Raw genomic sequence first — 21,106 nt, 5'->3', positions numbered from 1 at the left:
GTGTGCTTCAGACTTACTGAAAGTTCTTCAGGGAAATAATGCTATTGTAAACTCGGAAGAGCTGCCTGTCTCCAGCTGCTTTTCTGTTTAAATGTGTGTGAACAAATGTCATCTGCCATAAATGTGAGCTGATGTGAGACTGCAGGAGACTCGTGCAGATACATAAGCTCATATTAGTAAAAAGCCTGCCTGTGGAATGAGACTGTCAGCCTGGAGAAGAGCAGGCTCTAGGAATGTAGAGGGCAGGGTTGGATTGGATATTGGGAAGGAATTCTTCCCTGTGAGCATGGTGAGGCACAGGGTACAGCGTGCCCAGAGAAGCTGTGGCTGCCCCATCCCTGGAAGTGTCCAAAGCCAGGTTGGACAGGACTTGGAAGAATGCGGTCTGGTGGAAGGTGTCCCTGTGCATGACAGGGGGTGGAATGGAAGGTCTTCAAGCTCCCTTTGAACCCAGACTATTCTGTGGTTTTATGAATCCGATGCTTCAGACTTCCGAAGATCTCATAGCAAGGAGAATCACCCAGGGCGATGATAGCCCACCTGGAGTGCAGAGACAGAGACTGCAATGCATTTGAGCACAGGAGAGTTCTCAGTGAAGTTAAATTCAGTCTGTAGGTGTGGATTGGGAGAGTGTGCCCAGGCAGACTTGAGAGCTGCAGAAACCCCTTCAACGACGGCTGAATTGCCTTCTGTCCTAAGTACTAAATTACTGGGTTTTATCTGGCTCTCCCTGGTACCTACATGATGTGTTTGGTAAAATGGTGCATCCTCTTTTCCAGCCAGGTGTACCAAAACAATAGGTTTCATAGTGCATACTCTGCCTTGAGTGTAACACGGATGGTTTAGCAGGAGCAAGTTCTGTAATGTGTTATGAAAAGTACTTGGGTGCTTTAATTAACATGGTCAGAAAAAGTCTGTGTCAAATTCCTAACCACATTGCAGTTCCCCACTTCATTTTTCAAATGGAGTGCAAGGGTATTGGTATTCATTAAAATGGGTAAAGTGGTGTTTTTCGCTTCAAGTTTTGCAGATGTTGAGTTGCTTCTGATTCTGACTGGAAAGAGCTCTGTACACCATGAGTTTTCCTGAAGCTGGATAAAAACTGGTCTAATGTCCTGCTGCTATCAGAAAAATTATAGCTTGTTCCGCTTTCTTGTGTACTGCCTTAGTATTTGCCTGTTCAGCAGGTGATTCAGCTCAAACCCAGCAGAAAGCTGTGTGGTAGATGGTTTTCATCTTAATTTAATGAGCTAAGGTGGCTTTAAGGGCCAGACATCTTAGAGATGTCTCAGGAAAAGGTGTGGGAGTTATGATAGGGAAAGAGAGGCAAAGGTGAGAGGCATCTAAATTTTGGCAGGACAGAGCTGAGAAATTGTCTTTGGCAAGTGAACCTTGCTCCTTTCCCTCTGCCTACTTCTAGACTGGTTCCTCCCATCTGTCATTTCCCACAGCCTTAGGGTGTGGGGTCTGTTGGTGTTTTTTAATCAATTGCTTATCTGAAGTAATCACTGTTTTCATTTGCTTATGGATTTGTTTTTGCTAATAGTAAAAAAGGGAGAGGTGTTTTTCTTGCTACTGCTGTTTTGAGGAACAGGGGGAAGCATGGCTGTTGACCAAAGGCTCCAGTGCTTACTAATGGCCGGCTCTGTGTGAGCCCATGGAATTCCTACTGTAAGCTTGCTTATTTTCTGGCCCTACAGGCATTTCCAGACCCCGGTCAGACAGTGCACCACCCACGCCAGTGAACAGGCTGAGCATGCCCCAGACCACTGCTACCAACACCACTCCACCCCACAACAGGAGGCATCGGGCCGTGACTGTGAACAAAGCAACAATGAAAACCAGCACTGTAAGATTTCATACTGTGTATTTGAGTAGCTGACCCTTTGGATTGCTTCCTGTTAGAATAAAGAAAATTACTTCCTCTAGGAGCTGATCTGTTCTTCTCTTCAAACAGGTATCTACTGCGCATGCTTCAAAAGTTCAGCATCAACCCTCCTCTACTTCTCCACTCTCTAGCCCAAACCAGACAAGCTCTGAGCCTCGGCCACTTCCAGCTCCTCGCAGGCCAAAGGTTAACAGCATCTTGAACCTCTTTGGATCATGGCTATTTGATGCAGCATTTGTTCACTGTAAACTTCATAATGGAATAAACAGAGAAAGCAGCATGACTGGTAAATATTACAAAACAATATATGTACACTTTTTTCCTTTATTAACATTTCCTACCTGCCAGATTAACATATGCATAATCAAAAAAAGAAAAAAAAATCTCAAGTGCTCTGTTGTGGTTAACCCCTCAAGCTGATCCAGCATGTGCTATTAGCTGAGCAGGTGTTTGGGGATTTCAAAGTTTAAAAAAACCCCTACTTTTTACTATTAAATACTCCCTTGCTCTAACAAGCATGACACTTCCAGTTATACTACTGGGAAAAATGCTATTAAGTGAAGGAAATCATACGGTAGGAGTCTACTTCTTAGTTTGAAATCTGCTTGAGTATCTACTATTAATAGCAACTATTAATATTGACTCCTTAATATTTGAAAATTATCCTACATCACTCCAGGTAATGCACAAAGTGGTACTTTTCTTTGCTTTTGGAGAGTGTTATGAAAACAGGAGTCCTTAAAATAGCTAGTGAAGTTGCTGCCTATTAATGATGGTTGCTTTGTGTTTCCCCAAATGACCTGATATCTGTGTCTTCAACCCTTAACTGCCAAATTTGTCTCCTGTGCTTTGCTAAGCTGCAGAGGTTAGATGTCTTGAGATATCATAGAGGAATTAGTGCTTTGCTCAGACAGGCTTTTTAGCTCTCATCTTACTTTTGGTGATAATACTCAGAAAAGAATAATCTTTCTTACTCCTTGTATTTTTCATATTCCTTCTGTATTTTGAATATCTGCTAACTTTTCCAAGAGATCTATCAATCTGTCAATCTGTCAGTGGCTCACTGGCCTAAGAAAAATAGGGGAAAGACATTTGTTACAGCAAGTTGGATGTGTAGTGGGACTTGACAGCAGCAGTTAAACTGGTGATCTTCTTTGTTTATTGTGTCAAATTCCTGTGTGAATGCTTAGGACTTGGGATCTTCTAAATGTATTTTTAGGTATGTAGTATACAGTTTTTGAAAGTGTTTGCGTTGGATTTCTGGGGTAGGAATTCGGGGTTTCTCAGTAAAAGGCCTGTGACTCATGACTAGGGAAACAGCTGAGCTTAGGAAGGAGCAAGGCATCCTTTGAGGGTGTGTTCTGTTGCATATGCTTTTAATGTATCTCTGCATTTAGGGCTTTTCAGATTGATTAAATCTTTTTAATTTTGACATAACGTGTTTCTTGAGCAATTTTATTGAAGTGCTTAACCTGTAAAGGATGTCAGCTGAGATGCTGCTTGTGCAATAGTGTCAGCTGTAAACAGAGGGGTTGTGATGCTGGCAGAAGTACACAGTCATCCAAAATCAAAAGCATTAACTTCCTTGAAGTGGTTCCAGGGCTTTCTATTCATATATGCAATGCCTTAAATCACCTAACAGCAATTAGGAAATCGGTGTTGTTAGCCTTACAGAGAGATTTACTGGCTTTCTTAAAAATAGAGACTGCTGTTTGGAATTGGGTTAATACTGCTCCTCCTCTATGCTCTTCTGAGCTGTCCATAGTGAGTCCAGTCTTTGCATATCACACAATTTGCTGTATATGAACAGCAGTGGTTCTGAGGCAATCAATGATGCTGATGGAGTCTCAGGAACCTGACTCTCATGTCCTGCTTTTTTAGCAATGTGGAAGACAGAATTAACTTACGGAAATTTAGTCAAGTGTGTGCTGCCCTTGCGGGGTGTTGTTATTGCTGCGTAAGGTCACTGGTCCCGGCAATGCCAAGGTGGGCTGGCTGAAGGAGTGAGAACTGAGGATGGATCCCTACTGCTGAAACTCTGTAGAGGGGCCTCAAACTCTGATTGCCTGATTTATCCTTTTGGTCAGCCTCTGCTTAAGGTGGAGAAAATGAGCAAGATGTGGAAAGGGCCAGGCTCCTGGAATTTCTGCTGACTTGAAGCATCTATGTCTTTTGAATGAGCTTTAAATCCAAATCAAAAGTTTTTGTTCTGTGTGGCTAGCACAGGTCTTTCCCATGAGAACTTTCTCCTGTGTTTTATAAACAAAGATAAAGTTTGGATGTTATTAAAACAGTGTCTCGAGATTTGGACAGTTCAGGCCTGGCCAGTCAGGCCTAGGGGGAGGCTTCTGACTGACCAATCTGGGTGATCTCTGAAAAGTCTATATAGGTTGGAATCAAAATAATAAAGCTCTTTTCTATGCCACGCTGAGAATCTGGGTTTTCTTCTCTGCTAGCGGCTCAACAGCGACAGTTCTGGGAATCTGATCTGTGACGCCTAATGCCTCCAAGTGAAGTCTTTTCCTTCTTGAACAGCATAAGGCAGGTCATCCTATGCTGGCTGATGAGATGGGCCAGGAGATTCTGTATTGGAGCCCCCCATCACAGAAGTTAGGCCCATCAGTAACAATAAGATCTGTATATTATGCCAATCCACCTGCTCCTGCTGCCCAGTGTAGATGTGGCTTGAAGGAGGAGAGCCAGCAGAGAAGGGACAGTTAGCTGCCACAGTCCCTACCCTTAGGAAATATGTACAAAATAACTGCTTTATAGCTGCAGTTTGGCTATTTTTGTATGTCATGGTCCATCTGCTGTCATATGTAGCCACGACACTTAAGCCACTAGCTTGGGGTATTCTTACCATGTCTGGCACTGCTGTTGATAATCTTAGCATTAGCTTCAAGAAGCACTGTTATTTTCATGGGTGCTTTAAATGTTTTGATTGGGAAGTGTCTGCACTTAAAGTCATCTTTGCCATGTGGTATGGTCTTCCACTGGCCCACACACACAATTTTCCTTTTACTGGGCTGGAACTGTGGCTGTGTAAGATCTCAGCAGCTTTAAACCCTTCTAGTGTGTGCTTTGTTTCAGTGCCAGGCAGTTATGAATTCCTTATCTTTTGACTGTCTGATGTGGCTTCTTTGTTTCACTGCTGGCTGATGGACCGAGGACCACTTCGCAAAAGTGTTAAAACCTGTAATTCCTTGGTCCTGTAGAGATCCCCCTGCACTGGGACACCTCTGGAATGCTGCATTTTCTAGTGTGTGTTTCTTGCTCCTCTTCTGTCGTGCGGCACAGTCTCAGTGAGAGCCTCTGTGATGTGATTACCAAAGAGAGATTCATGAGCTTAGTGCAGTGCCTACCAGGTGACCCTGTGGATGAGCCATGGTCTCAAACTCTAGTTCAGAATTTAGTTTGGTTCTTTTAAACAAATACTGCTGACTCACATCACCAAGCACATTGTTCTCACATCTTACAGCACACCTTTTTGATGAGCTCTAGGAAACAAAGAGCATTTGATCAAGGCTGATGTGAATGAGTACCCCTCTACCCTTCCTTTTTTCCTTGTCCTTGGATCTCATGTTTTACCTCTGGAACTCTTCAACCTACAGAAAGGAAGTAATGAAAAATGACGGGTGGAAAAAATGTCCAGTTTTTTGTAGGTCTTGAGATGAAAAACTATCTAAAGGGTAACTGAACTTGTTCTGCTTGACTCTGCTTTGCTGAGGGCTGACAATCTCCAGAGGCCCCTTCAGCCTCAGCTCTCCTGATTCTGTCGGTTTAACTGCTGCCTCACAGTTTGTCAATTTCTCTGTCATCTTCCTGGGTGAACTTCTCGTGCCAACCTTTGACTGGATAATTGTAGGTGTTCCATATTTGTGGTTGTTCTGGTTTTGTCTATCTTTGGGAAGAGAGAATTGTTCTCTCTCGAGGTTAGCTGGAAGTCATCTCTATACAGTTGACCACTGGTGGGGGTTGTCACCTGGAAAGCAGTTGTTCTGTTTGCTTTTTGAGCCCCGTCCTTCAGGGTAGTCCTATATCATTGTTTGGATTCTGAAGCAGAGCAATGATCTCACCATCACTGGTGTATGATGCTTTTGGGCCTTGAGTGTCCTTACTGAGTTTTAGTTTCTGCACCCAGACCTTGATGGTAAAACTTTGAGGGGCAGCTGATAAACATCACTGTGTTGTGGTGAGAGAGTTAAAATGGCCTGTTGAAAGATGCATAGGTGGTTTGAAAGCAGCTGGATCCTGCTGCCGTAGTCATTAGAATTAGATGGGTGTGTGATATTTATGTAGCTGATAGTGCGGGATAAATAAATCCCTATGATAGATAACAACTTCATAAGAAATTGGGTATGGATCCTATAGGAGGTTAACCCAAGAATGACAGCTCGAGAGTGTGTGTATCTGTGCCAGGGCAGATTGAGTGGCAGGATGTTTCAGGCAAGCTTGGCTGTGTGGTGCATGCTACTGCTACCTGCTGTCCTCAGCCTTTGAGAATGGGGAGAGGCTCACAAGCACCTTGTTGCCAGCGTTCCAGTAATTGAATCTTCCAGTCTGATGGGCTCATTCTCAATCCTTGTACCTAAAGGTTGCCAACTTGGCAGTTTATAGTAGCTGAAGGAGACGCCTCAGAGGCTTGCTGGTATTGCCCAGGGGCTATTGGCAGTGGGGAAGCCTTGGGGTATAGCATTATCCTCCCCTCTTCTGGCTCTACTGTCATTAATGTCCCATAGAATGTTTCTGGGGCTCTAGGAGCCAATTCTAAGCAGCCCTGACTGGTGACATCATGAGTGCTGCTGAGGGCTTTGGTTACAGGTCTCCCCCTGCCTGTTCAAAGTAGTTCTTCCCAGGTGGTGAGTAGTGCTTGTCTACTGGAGTCCTTACTCTCTTCTTTCTCTGGATATTGTTTGAGGTATTGATGTTTCCGGGAGTGTTCTACTTTTTGTTTCTGCTTTGGAAAATTGCTAATGGAGCTGGTGGTGAGGGGAGGCGTGCTCAGGTATCCTGGTTGTTAGCAACTTGGCTAAGGGAAATGGGAGCAGTAATACTGTCGGGAACTCCTGGTTTGGAAGCAGGAGTACTGCTCTGAGGAGAGTGCTGGTAAGTAACTTCCCCCTGCAAAACACACCCCAATTCACAGGAGCCTGAGAATAACCTGGTGTATGCTCCATGTGCAGTGCGACATGGGGACAGTTCTGTGAGCTGAGAAGAGTTAATACATATTGTTAAAGAACTGATGTATGTTGATATGAACAGCTCTAAATCTTAGTATTTTGTAACTTTTTGTTCATTGTTTTGCATGGTACTTTCAAAACCATAATTTTGGACCTGTATGCCAATTTCCTATGTGTTTAACAAGCTTGCTGTATCATAAAGCTTTTAATCTATTTTTTAAAAAGCTAAAAGCTTCTTAACTTATATTACAATTTCACCATCTTAAAAGTATTTTATAACTACTGCTGTCCTTTGATTTGTTTCCATTTTATTTCTATTATCTTGCAGCATCTTTTATCCAAATTCTTCTTTCTTATAAATCTTGTAAGTAGGAACCAGTAGCTTTTCCTTAATTGCGGTCATGCTTTTCTTTTTCCATAATCCCATATTTTATTTGTAAATTCATTCTCATTGTCTCTTGTAGCTTTTGCACTTTTACTTGAAAAAGACAAGTAATTTTTTTGTGTGTGTGGTTTTGAATGGGGAGGATTGTTGGCAAAAGCAAATTAATCTGCCTGAATCAGTCCCATCTTTTCTGTACTTTAGTCTGTGATCATGTCATGAATTTCAGGACTTTGCACTAACCATGTTTTTTTTTTTATTAAAGCTTATTTTACAGACCTAGTGTTTGATTTGTATGCATTGTGCATGTAGTGTTTTTTTCCAACTACAGTATATTGCTGGATAGCTTATTTAGGACAAAAAATGGCTCATGGGAAGATGCATAAAGATTTGTGCTTATTTGCTACTTAACATCATGAAAATTTGTAAGGTAAATGTAGGTTAAATGATGAATTTGAGGGCAAAAAATTAGGAGTAGACACTTGTCATTAAGATATATATTTTAAAACAAAACAAAAATGCACCTTATCTGTAAATTATTAGGTATTCCAACTGCTAAAGTGTTAACATGCCTTTGCTTGCAAGGGTGACTGTGAACCTGCTGTTTCCCAGTGTCCCAGAGCTGAGACAGAAGAAGGTGTCTTTTGCTGGTAGAAACCCATAGGTGTAATTCTGTTAGGAGCACCCATTGCCTGCTGTTTGCTTTTGTAGTTTATAAAAGTTTTGGAAATCCATCTAGTCTTAGCGAAAAACAAGAACACACTTTTTATGATGTTAGTAATCCTAGAATGAAACTGTCCAAGGAGAAAGAAAAAGAATTGAAAAAAAATCACATTGAGTGCAATACATATTTTGTTTTGGTAGCCATCCTGTAAGAAAGGATGTAGCCCACAGAGTGAGTGGTCTCGTATCTACACAATGCTGACTTGTGAAAAGGAGACCAGAAATCTCTCTAGAAAGTCATGGATTGGAGTGGTGTGGACTGGCAGAACTGGCCTGCGGGGAGGGAGCACAGAGTTGGGCAGACCCAGTTAGGTCACAGCGGACTCTGTGAGGGTCGTGGAGCTGTTGTGGGATAGCTCATAGCTGCTGTCTGGAGAGAGTGACCAGATTAGGAGAATGGGATTCCACAACCTTCCCTTTCTCATATGGGGCCTTAGAATTTTTTTGTTTGTTTGTTTTTTGTTTTAGTAAGTATGTTTGTACAACAAAACTGGATCAAAGCTGCTTGGTGTTCACGGCAGCATCAGATGAGTTGGCCAGCTGGAAATGAAGCACTTCCTTGGAGGTCATTGTAATGGCACCGTTGATTTTTTTTTTCTTTTTTAAGGGAGTAAGGTGAGGTGGCATTTCATTTTTGTGGGGACAAGAGCTAGGTGAGGTGAGGCCCTTCCAAGAGGGTAGCAAGCTAGTATTGGATATAAGTACACTCTTCCCAGCAAAAAGCTGGGACAGTCTCTAGTATATGAAGGTCAGTTGTTGTCATCCTTGTGAAGAAAACAAGTTAGGTACACCCACAAGTACTTTCTAAACAGAGGCACTGGCTCAAATACAATGAACTAATAGCTTCATGTTAACTACTAAATTGGACTTGATCTTTGTGTCCAGGATCCCATGAGCCTATTCTGTACATTAACATGCACAGTAAAATGCTATTTTTTCTCTTCCTAGCTATAGCGACCCAGGCTAGCGTGGAGCTCCGCCGGAAAGGATCCCAAATGTCCACAGACACTATGGCTTCCAACCCCATGTTTGATGCAAGTGAATTCCCAGACAACTATGAAGCGGGAAGGGCAGAGGCGTGCGGGACACTGTGTAGGATATTTTGTAGCAAGAAGACGGGGGAGGAAATATTACCAGCTTACCTATCCCGGTACTAACCTGTCTTCCAGTTGCTCTATTGGTGTAACTTTATGATGCAGACTAATTCCCAGTGAATAGCATTCAGTTGCTGTCTGAATCCTGCATTGCCAGTTTAGAGACACCTAGCTGGCTGTCAGAGGCTGGAGGTGGGATTGCTGGCTAAGCCCAGCACTGTTTTCCTCTCACATTCTCATGATGTTGCTTTTCATTGGGTTTTCTTCAAGTTCCAGTTGAAGGGGAGACCCTTAAAGTGCCTCTAGCTGGTAGGAACATTTTCTTTGGCACTTTCTTGCCTCCTGTGTTTTTTATTTTTGTGTAGTTTGGTGCTGGGTATTGCTCAGATGAAAAAAATAAGTATGCAGGCATAAGACTTTGTACACTTTATTAGACCACAAAAGTTCTTATGTTGTCAAACACCACATCATTGGGGTTGGTTTTTTGTGGCTGCTTTTTTTTCATCCTCTGAGCATTGAAATGCAGTAATATCCCAGTAATATCAAGTATCAGTAATATTTGAAACAGTTGTGTTTAAGCTACCTCTGTGTTTAGTTTTATTTCTAATAAAGTGAGGCAGTTGTCTGTCATAGTGTACCTTTTCCACAAATTTTTGATCTATAAAATAGCAAAGGCTGGAGGCAGAGAATCAATTATAAATCACGATTCTCTCAAACTGTTCAGGTACATTTGTCCCAGATGGCATAAAAAGTTCCCAGAACAATGTTATTTCTTGAATGTTGTAGTATTTTGTGTATAGATAGTTCATATTTCTCTTGCCCAGTCAGTAGGATTCTTCTGTCTGTGCAAGACTTTTGAAATAATTAAGAGGGCATACATGTTCTCTAACAAGAAGCTGCAAAAGAAGCTAACTGCTCTAAGGTGGCTGGGTTTCTGCCTTTGCTTTTTCATTTGAACTAGTTATGATGGTTATGTTTGGTCTCGTTTTCCAAATTGCTGTTCAGTGTGTCCTGTCCTGACATCCTCCTCATTGTCGCATCCACTGCCTCCCCCAAGATTTCACAGTATTTTTCTCGTGCTGGGGAGTTAAAATCGAGGTCCTGGTCCCACCCTTACAAGGGAAGGGAGTAGTGGAGAACAGGTGATCCAAGCACTGTTAATAACTAGCTGGCTGTGCTTGCACAGCTCCCATTCTGGATGTTGCAACAAGTCAGAGATTTCAATAAAACTGTGCTGCACTGGCTTTTTGTATGAAATACCTGTGATTTGTGAGGGTTTATTAAGCTGGCCGGATGTGCTTGCCTGTGCTCAAATAATGTGGGGGAAGATTCATATTGATGTTTTGTAGCTCTGCTTTTGAAACTTACTCTATTTTATGTAGACAAGATCAAATAGAGGCTGCACATTCTATTTCATGTGGGATTCTGATGCTTTTTATGTGCAAATAATTGAATCTTATCTTTCTTTGTCAGATTTTACATGCTTTTAATTCAGGGTTTGCAGATAGCAGATTTCGTTTGCCACCCTGTTCTTGCCAGTGTTATTCTAAACTCCCCTCCTCTGTTCTGCTGTGACCTGAAAGGCATTGATGTTGTGGTTCCCTACTTTATTTCGGCTCTGGAAACTATTTTACCTGACAGGTAAATTGCTATTTCTGTATAAACATCATTATAGATGTTGGGAGGTGTTTGTCTTCTCTCATTCCTGAGTAGTTTCAGCAAGGAATTCTGCAATGTGGGGCCCACAGTGTCTGTGTATTTGATGGTGATAATAGCAGCACTGAGTAAGCTCAAATTTTCAGTTTTATTTAGTGCAATTTTCTTTAAACCAATAATAGTGCTTATTTTAAATGTAATATGTGAGTTGTTAGCCGCATATTCATTGATGCCGAACAGTGCCTTTAAGAATAGGAAACCGTATTGAAATACATTGAAAGCCTCCTGATTTTAAAGTAAATTTTCACAAGGTATTCATTAGTGGCTGTTGTTGCAGTGAATTCAATAAATAAGTAATCTTACACATCATTAAATGGAAAAATTGATAATTTAGACCAGTGAAGTTGGAGTAGGTTCTTATCAGAGCTTTATAGATTTCTAGTCGTTTTGCTAAGTAAGGCACTTAATAGTACTCTCTGCATGCCTTCTTCAGTGTATGTGTTATGTCTTGGTACTGTGTTTCATTTTGATGTTAGACATTTAGACATAAAGCATTATTTATCTCCTGGGGTTAAATCTGAGCTACTGCTTCTTTTGGCTAGGTCTTAGAAAGAAACGGCTACATTGCATATTGCAAATTACTTAAGACAATTGTTTGGGTAACTTAGTTACACATGGCTCCATGTTCTTGTGAAAAGCTGATTAACTGTCTGATGCTTTGATTTGCAGAGAACTCTCAAAGTTTAAAATCTATGTAAACCCCACAGAGCTAAGAAGAGCTTCCATTAACATCTTGCTATCTCTGTTGCCTCTCCCTCATCATTTTGGAACAATAAAATCTGAGGTAGTACATTTGTCACTACGTTCTGCATTTCCATTTTTCTTTCCCTGGGAGTGGGATTTGGATGGGTTATGGGTTGTATTGGGTGTTTTCTTTAGCACTGGAACTCTTCCAGTGAACCTGGAACAGTAAGACCATACTACAAGGTATCAGTAGCAATGTGTGAATGTTGACTTTTGAAACCCTGCTGATGTGATCTTTAATTGATACTGAAATAAGTGTATTTTTTCTTCAGGTTGTCCTGGAAGGGAAATTCAGCAATGATGACAGCTCAGCATATGATAAGCCAGTAACATTCCTCTCCTTGAAGCTGAGGCTTGTGAATATCCTTATAGGAGCTTTGCAAACGGAAACCGATCCCAACAACACTCAAATGATACTAGGTTATTTCAGCTTTTTCATTTATTAACTGTATTATAGAAGTATCTTAATCTGTCCTGGGATAAGATGGGTTATTAGTAATTCGTTGCTTTGCAAGAAGGTTTAAATTCCTGGCAGGTTGTCATATGTATAATCTCCCTCATACTGTGAAAACATCTTAAAAAGCCTCACATTTTTGTTAATCTCTCTCTTTTTATGTGGAGTAGTACTTGAAAAGTAGAGTCAAAAGTAAAGCACATTCTAATACGAAAAGTCAGTCATAACTAGAAGTGAAAAGAGGTAAAAATGTCATAATTTTGGGAAGGATTCTTGAGTAATGAATTCAGAGAAAACCTTATGTTTTGACACAGTTAAGTTTAAGAAATGTTGAAATACTGGTGCCTGATGGGTGGTCCAGCACTGGCAAAATACACATGACATTTGTTTAGCAGTGTGTAAATCCTCAGACAAAACCCAAACGTTTTGGAATAGAGAGTGGAGGTACACTGTGCACAGTGTGGCAGCAAACTGTTTTCTGAGGTAATGAGTGGGTTAACATTATGCTGAATACTCAGAAAGGAAGTAGAAGATGAAAACGTGGATAGTGCATAATTTGTCAAGGTAAACATGTTTTCAGATAAGTAAAAATGTACTTGCCTGTTATTCTCCCTTGTTACATCAAGGGAGAATGTCCCTTCTCATTCTCTTTTGAAGTGCTTTTTTCAACATGATGTTGTTCTTGCCCTTACCACTTTCCTTTTGTCTGTTTAAAAAGGCTAGAGTCTTGTGCTGTGTGAGAGGTATCTGCCTTGTTCTGGGAGGTAACAGTTCCTTTTCTAGCAGAAGTCTAGAGGGGAATAATTTGAAAGAATTATTTGCGTCCAGTGTTGGTGAATGGGTGAGGATATCTGTGGTTTCCAAGTGAGAGCCACAGAACGTTGCTGCACAGAGTGTTGTCCCACCTCCAGCACTATGTCTGGCACCATAGGGTGATGCTCTGTTAAATCCCACCCATGTGGTCTTGTGCCCCTCCAACGCGAGTTGGTCTGCAGCCAGCTGGGTAAATGCTCTGCCTTGAATGGCTTTTCTGTTGGGAATTGTTATTCCGATGCTAGTCCCTGCCAGTTCACCTGCCCTGTATTCCTCCTCTTAAATTCATGTTTCCATATGTGAAGTTAGTTCCTGCCGGCTTTAGCTGGAGGGGATTAATGAATTTCCAGTTTAGCCAAAAATAGAAGATGTGCCACCATCTTCTCAACAAAACTAGGGTTTGTTTCCATCTGCCAAGAAATGTTTGGCAGCAAGTGGTGCATTTCATAGATTCACAGAATGGTTTGGGTTGGAAGGGACTTTAAAGCTCATGTCATTCCACCCCCCTACCCTTCCACTAGACCAGATTGCTTCAAGCCCCATACAGCCTGGCCTTGGACCCTTCCAGGGATGGGGCAGCCACATATTCTCTGGGCAACCTGTGCCAGGGCCTTACTGCCCTCACAGGGAAGAATTTCTTTCCAACATCCAACCTCACCTTGCCCTCTCTGTGTGAAAACATTCCCCCTTGTTTTGTCATTTCCCTTCATAGAGCAAGTTGTTTTCCTTAATGTTCATTGATGGATGAGGCAGGGGAGGGAGGCAGAAAATTAAAAATGCCACCAAATGTCAGTGTCAGCAAGTTTCAGGTCCATGTCCTTATTGCTTCTTCCCTCATCATCTGGAGGTGATGCTGCCAAGCAGGTACAGGCTATTCACCCTATTTTACCTAAGACACATCAGCAGTTTTGATTTAGGTGAGCTGGTCTTAAATCTTTCCCAAGGTTGAAGACAGAATACTTTCGTGGCTGGTTTGGATGCAATGGGGTTGGTGACTCGTGCAGTTAAGAGCTTCGGCTTTCTGAATATTTTGGGCACTGATGGAAATTAAAGCATGGAAAGTGAGAGGCTGGGGAGGACTTCCAGGTAGAGGAAATTACAGTGTATCCCACCTCAGAACTGGCCTTTTGATAGATATCCTTAAATAAAACCTGAGTTTTTAAATAAACACAATCTGGTGTGAAACAAGGAACCACTCCATGCCTTCTGTGAAGCCAAAATCCTTCCAAACTGAGGAATTTGACAGACCTATCACAGAATAGTTGAGGCTGGAAGAGATCTCTGGAGATGATCCAGCTCAACTCCCTGTCAAGGCATGGTCACCAGGAGCAGGCAACACAGGAACCTGTCCAGATGAGTTTGGAATGTACTCAGAGAGGGAGACTTCATGACCTCCCTGGGCAGCCTGTTCTAGTGCTCTGCCACCTTCCTTAGAAGGAAGTTTTTCCTCATGTTGAGGTGATTCTTCTTGTATTTTAGTTTGTGCATTACTCCTTGTCATGTTGATGGACATCACTTAACAGAGTCTGGCACCATCCTCTGGACACCCACTCTTGAGATATTAATATGTAATGGTGAGATCTCCTCTCAGTCTTTTCTAGACCGTGTTCAAAGCATTTTTAAAATAGCTGAAAGTATTCTCTGTCTCAGTTTTTGTCTGCTTCAAATGGCTAAGTCTGAAGCAAATCCTATGTTTTAGTAAGAGATTTTATACAACACGATGACAAACCTGTATGTTAAACCTCGTGTGCTGCTTCGTAATTTTTAGTAGTGAATTCTACTGCAGTCCGTAGTTACCTTCTTTTATCTGATTCTGCAGGTGCAATGTTAAATATTGTTCAAGATTCAGCACTGTTAGAAGCCATTGGCTGTCAAATGGAAACAGTGAGTATTTTTTGTTTATGGAGTTACTTCTTCAGAAAGACCGCCTTCCTCACTTGACCTGCTACTGAAGGGGGCTCAGGTAGCATCTTGAGGTTTGATCTTTTGTATCTGAGAGGATGGGGAACTCAGAAATTTTCTCATCTCTCTAAACTGTCTTTCACTTCGCAGAACGCTGGTGAAAACAACCTCTTCAAAAGCCACAGTCGGACTAACAGTGGTATTAGCACTGCAAGCGGTGGCAGCACAGAGCCCACGACACCTGACAGTGAGCGGCCAGCACAGGCCCTCCTTAGGGATTATGGTAAGGATAGCTCTTTGGAAAACCCTGTCACAGTGTGCCAGGGGGACGTTTTCTGGGTTTTTCTGTTCCAGTTCTGGCTAAAGCATTAATGTGCCCAGGTGTTTGAAGCCAGGGGACAGGCCAGTGCTGCCAGTCTGAGCTCACACATTCTCTTCCGGTGGTTGCCTTAACCCTTCTAAAGGACTCTTAACATTTTCAAAATCAGAATATAAAAGCTTATGAAAAAGGTGTTTGCAAACTTTACTTTAACTTGTGTTTTCAAGACACTTGGTTTCTGTCAACAAGAATGGGATGTGTGTACACCATGTGTAAATTAATCACTTCATTTGTTTTGGTAGCATTCCAAATGCTCCAAATGCCAAGGACCTCTGCAGCACCTTATCTTAAACCTCATTTAAAGAACATTTCAGAGACTCTGGCTTTTATAGAGCAAGTAGGCAGAAAGCTTGTGATATGTTGTATGTTATAACAATAGCATTTAGTAATTAACTTTAGTTTGCTATGTCTTGTACTGTCCATTCTTGACTCTCTGTAGTAAAATCCATATTCTAAGTCTGTGTGTGGTAAGCTGGCTGTCAAGATCCTGCAATTTCATTTGCTTTTTTGGTCTTCAGTTTAACTGATGTTGGCCAATTAAATGTGAGAACAAATCACCTTTATTATATTGTAGCCTAGACTGACAATTCTGTCCTCACCAACCAAAAATGTTTGGTGGTGGTTTTTTATCTAGTTCATTTTTATCTAGTTTTATCTTGTAAGTAGCAAGAAGAGGGAGATTATTATGAAAGGCTTCAGTATATTTTAGGGATTCATATAAACATGTTGGTGCTTTCCCTACAGGATTTGCTTGTTTGAAATTATTAAAATGCTAGTTTTCAGCACACCATTTGATTTGTGTGTTTAATTTGTGTGGGTTTTCCTTGACAAGTGCTTGTAAAAAACTCATTTGTTGGGTTTTAAAAAATCTTCTAAGTATTTGCATTAATCAGTCTTCATACCATGATATAACTTGAAATATATTTTTGTAGTATATTAATTTTATTGGAGTTTTAAAATTTCCTGAGCACAGAAGGTAAGGTTGTAAGGAGCTTATGAAAATAATTTGTGTTTCCACTGGATGCTTCAAACAAGAGAAAACTGAAAAGGAGGTGGTCTACTGTTACTGTTTAGCCAGAGTAGACTCTTGAATCTGCTCCTGGTGTCATGTTGAACATGGCTCTTGAGTGCTAAATATGGTAATTTAAATTTTGGGAAGGATATACCTTATTTGTCATAGTTCTCATGTTTCTTTGTAACTAGTCATTGAGCAGTTTTTTATTTCTGACATTAGTTTACGTACTTAAATTTTAACGAATACAGATAGTATTTAAGTTTCCTAGTATTTGGAAGTGAGAACAACTGATATTTGAAACATTTTCTATTTTTAATTTTAAGTTAAATGTTCAAGGAAATGAAAGGTTACAAATAATTGTTTCTTTTTCTTGCACTGGTTATTTTGTTATCTACACCTATTGAACTAGCGCAGCTTTTGGTAAACAACAGGTGTGGAAAGAATGGTTAACTTCTGGCATAGACATCTGAAATTACATATGCTCCTTTACTTTGTCAATACAACTACTGATGTTTAATATATATTACCAATGCTTACATTTTTTGGAGACTGAAAGACATGGCAGCAATTTAAGTACAATAATAAAACCTGAAGCTGGCTGTTGTGCTTCTGAAATGCAGCAGACCTCTGGAATTATTCAAAATTTCTTTAAAAAAAATTAAATTGAGCTATCTAGTCTGAATGGGTTTGTATAATGCCTGGAGTGTACATGAGGGAGTTAGCCTGTGCAAAAGTCATCAACACAGTTTTGAGATTCTGGGTTGGTTAGGGTTTATTTTATGTCTGTATTGTGGCTGCTTTGCCTTGTGCCTGTGCTTTGCTTATTGTCACTAATGCTTAGTTATTTTCCCTCCCTGTGGTATGTGGTTTTGGGGTTATATCCTAGCTCTTCATACAGATACAGCTGCTGGATTGCTGATCCGCAGCATCCATCTGGTAACCCAAAGGCTCAACTCGCAGTGGAGGCAGGACATGAGTATCTCTCTGGCTGCCCTGGAGCTGCTCTCTGGACTGGCAAAGGTGAGACCTGCAGTTTGGTGTGCTCTGGCCCCTTCTCACAGGGTGGTTGTAGTTCTGCCTGGGTAAAAGTCATGCTACCAAACAGATTTCTGCTGTGGCTGTGCTTGTCAGCAATTAATCGGTTTGGAAATGAAAAAGAAACAGCACTGCTGTTGTAGATAATTTTCTGCCACTGTAAACGCACTGTGGCTCAAAGAACACGGGTCCTGGGAATGCCTCTTGGCTGAAACTTGCATTGTACCACTTTTTCCCTTCCGTCTCATCTTGGAAATAGTTTTTAGAGCTTGACAAAACATAGCGTATTGCTGTTGTGAAGTGTTACCTTCTTCAGAGCTTTATCTGCACACATTTCTTTCATTCAACACAAATAACAACTAAAGCTACTAGGTGGGGGAGAAGAGTTGTTGAGAAGCAAAATGCCTCTTTCTGCCTGAGAGCTCTTTAGTGCCCAGACTGAACTTCATGGCCTTTGTTAAGCAAAATTCCAGTGTACTTAGAGCAGCCATGATAACCTGGCGTGGCAGTTCAGCATTTCCTGTCATAATCCCTCAGGAACTCAACAGATATCTTTTAAATGTGTGTCTCAGGCAATTTTAGAACATAAAGTCAGCACTGAGCCATATTGGACTAGATATTTATTCATTATTGCAGTAGCATGAACTGAAGAATGCATTTGAAAGTGTTCTGAAAATGAATTGATGTGTATTATTGGATCTTAGAGAGCACTGTACAGAACCAGGGGTTCCTGCAACTTGTGTGGTTAAGCCAGGATTTGTTTGGTTTGGTTTGGTTTGGTTTGGTTTCTTGCAGGGTTATGAGAATGTGGAAATAGATTATCTTTTCAAATGTATCCCCAGGTTAATATTAAATATTGTAGGCTTTGTATAATTCTCATGCAACTGAAGTAATTCTTCCCCCTGGAATATTTTTCCTCTTTATAACAAAGTGGGTAGAAAGAGATCACTTCTTCCTGCAGAACTACAGTGGGGAACTGTTCTGCTTCTGTCTTTGGACATGACAAGTCCTAAAGCCTTTCTCAGGTAGGGGGCTGCCCTATCTTGTGTCTGTTCAACACCAGGTTATTAGTGGGACATGGAAAAGTCAAAAATTTTGTTTCCTTCAAGAGTGCTGGTTCACAAACCTGCCTTTCATGAGCTCACCTTGAGGGGACTCTGTTTGCTGTAGATCTTGGGCTTCTGAAGGATGTGCTGCCTAAATCCTGGGGATCTGAATTGTCACTCCTGTTTTTGGAGTACAGCTGCCTGGCTCAACAAGCCAGTGCTGGCACCAGCAAGCCCATCCACGTTCCTGCTTGGATAAGGGTACCTCTGAATGAGTAAAGCTTTACAGACCATGGTCAGATGCTACAGAGTAGAAAAATCCATGCGTTCCTTTGCTGAGTTACAGGCTGTGAATAAGAGAGAATAGAAATTCATTTCTTTAACCTTACAGTTCAGATCCTCGTGGCTCGTTGTGCAGTTTCCTGACCCTCTGGTCTGGAGCCTTGTTCTCTGCAGCCGTGAGCTGGCAGAGAAGTGTTTGCAGAGAGTTTTGAGGAAGAGGTTGTGGGTTTTTTGTCAGTATGCTTGTTGAAGGATGGCTTTTTTGTTCCTTTTTCTACTGGTGAAAGTTACTGTGCTGAGAATATGTCTAGAGGAAAGTTACTTGAGCAGAATGAAGCCCTGTGGATGGAGACTTAGCAGTGACTGGGCTCTTGGAGATAAAAATGTATCTAGAGCTGAAGAAGGGGCATTAGTGGAAAGTAAATTTCAATACTGCAAGTTAAGCTTATATTTGGTTTCTTATCAAACCACACTGGTACCACCCGTGCTCTTGGAAACCAAGCCATGCAATGTGGTCACACCTCAGTGCAGCCTTTCTTTACTTTTAGTTTTAATATCTATCACTGTTAAATAATTTTACCCACAACTTTAAGCTGTAATCAAGAAGGAGCTCAACTGTTTATTCCTGTTTCTTAAAACTGCATTTAGAAATGTTTTCAAAAACTGTTTTTTCTCTGAAAGATTTTTGTGGAGGAATTCTGAACTTGTTGCCCTTGTGTAACACAGGTGAAGGTGGTGGTCGATCCCTCAGATCGGAAGCGCGCGATCAGCTCAGTGTGCAGCTACATTGTGTACCAGTGCAGCCGCCCAGCCCCGCTACATTCCCGGGACCTGCACTCCATGATCGTGGCAGCTTTCCAGTGCCTCTGTGTCTGGCTCACAGAGCACCCTGACATGCTGGATGAGAAGGTCAGAGTCTCTGGTTTTGAGTGCTGCAGCTGTAATGCCTGTCATGCCCAACCTGTCTGTTCTCAATACTTTAAAATAGTGTGGTTTGATTACCTTTCTTAGGAATTTCAGAACTAGTTTCTGTGCAAAACAGTTTGAACTTTAATTCCTGATCTTTATTCACCAACACAGTTTTTGGCTTTAAAATTACCTTTATAGTTACAGGAATGTCTCAAACTTTCTTCTTGTTTTGTGAAACTGGAAAAAGAGAGAAGAAAAAAACCTGGAAGAAAACCAAAAGAGAAATAGAAATGAATGGGGTAACCCATAGCTACCTGCTGCAGGTAGCCATGACTCTCCTCATTTCTCAGCTCTGACCTGACTAAAGCAAAGCATCTTCTAAGATTAACTTAACCTTTCATGCTAATATTTTTATAAACAGTTTGTTTCACCAAGAAACCAATTTTCTAGAAACTGAGCAAAGCATAGTTCAATATAAGGTGGAATTTGCTTGAGAAGTTTGAGAAGAGCAGGAAATGAGAGACATGTTTTCAATTGCCTTCTACCCTGCTGCTTAAGAAAAAATGAAAAAATTTGAATGCACATTTTCATTGTTGGTCTCCTTTCAGAGCCAACTAATGATCTTCCTGTGTTTTTATAGATGATAGATATTTATGTAATATGGAATATGTCGTTACCTTTTTAGATAGAGCATTACATATATTTATATTTTGTTTATTCTGTAGCATATAAAAATATGTATATTAAAAAAAATTAAGATTGAAAACCCACAAGCAGAGCTTTAAATAAAGATGCTTTCTGCATGTGCTTTCGAGTACTGGCATGGCAGTAGGTGACCAGGATAGGATAGGTTCCCTGGATGTGGCCCAGGTTGTGTTTAATCAGATGCATAATGCTTTATTCCATTTCATTATGGTCTTTCTAATTTCAATTACCACTATAAGGAGATAGTGTTACATACTGTGTGCATTATGTACTGGACACTGAGTAGCTCATTCCTGGGTCATGATAGATGAGAATCTTTCCCTGCATTTGCAAGTATTATAAATGCAGCTTTCCTGGTGCCTCCCCTTACATTTGCTTTGCATTTCACCTGCTGTATTACTAGCTAACTCTGTAAACTCCTGCTGCAATTCTTCGTAGCCAGTCTTTGCAGCTCAATGCTGGTTAATTTTGTTCTGTTAGAAAACATTGATTTTTCTCTTCACCTTTTATTCTATATCAAGAATGAATGTAAGGAAAGACAAAGGCCAAGCCATAGAACCCTGTCTGGTTTCTGGTGGTACAACCTGATCACTTTTAATCACTTATTTGTTCAGAAGTCTTTCCTTGTTATTCTGTAGCTCAGGGCATGAGATCTGAACCTTTGTTGTAGCAATCTGAGTATTTTCAGCAGGTGATTTTGTTCTGCACATCGCTTGTGAGTCATGTGCGGCTCTACTGAGTGTTGGCCTGTCCCGTAATAGATTTGTTGAAGCTTTTATAGTGTGCATTTAGAATGTTCTAATTTTTCTCTTGGTGAATTAGATACTGTGATGTATTTT

The 21,106-nt window shown here is 41.0% G+C and overlaps 1 protein-coding gene across 4 annotated transcripts in view; it reads left to right on the top strand.

Moving 5' to 3' along the window:
- The window catches only part of RALGAPB (Ral GTPase activating protein non-catalytic subunit beta), a 66,044-nt gene that overhangs the window by 20,070 nt on the left and 24,868 nt on the right, over window positions 1–21,106 (top strand). The window contains exons 8-18 of one of the 4 annotated variants that reach the window (XM_085079227.1): window positions 1,701–1,849; window positions 1,958–2,174; window positions 7,397–7,432; window positions 9,122–9,323; window positions 10,741–10,908; window positions 11,653–11,767; window positions 12,000–12,147; window positions 14,814–14,878; window positions 15,047–15,179; window positions 17,189–17,310; window positions 19,380–19,562. In XM_085079227.1, the coding sequence (XP_084935353.1) occupies window positions 1,701–1,849; window positions 1,958–2,174; window positions 7,397–7,432; window positions 9,122–9,323; window positions 10,741–10,908; window positions 11,653–11,767; window positions 12,000–12,147; window positions 14,814–14,878; window positions 15,047–15,179; window positions 17,189–17,310; window positions 19,380–19,562 (1,538 nt within the window). Of the gene's footprint in view, window positions 1–1,700; window positions 1,850–1,957; window positions 2,175–7,396; window positions 7,433–9,121; window positions 9,324–10,740; window positions 10,909–11,652; window positions 11,768–11,999; window positions 12,148–14,813; window positions 14,879–15,046; window positions 15,180–17,176; window positions 17,311–19,379; window positions 19,563–21,106 lie in introns of all 4 variants that reach the window. The other 3 variants (XM_085079226.1, XM_085079229.1, XM_085079228.1) reach the window with 3 other exon arrangements.

Source organism: Lichenostomus cassidix, chromosome 20 (genome assembly GCF_008360975.1).
Source record: "Lichenostomus cassidix isolate B80296 chromosome 20, HeHo_3.0, whole genome shotgun sequence".
NCBI lineage: Eukaryota > Metazoa > Chordata > Aves > Passeriformes > Meliphagidae > Lichenostomus > Lichenostomus cassidix.
The sequence above is the reverse complement of the archived record's forward strand: the minus strand, read 5'-3'. Positions and strand labels throughout refer to the sequence as shown.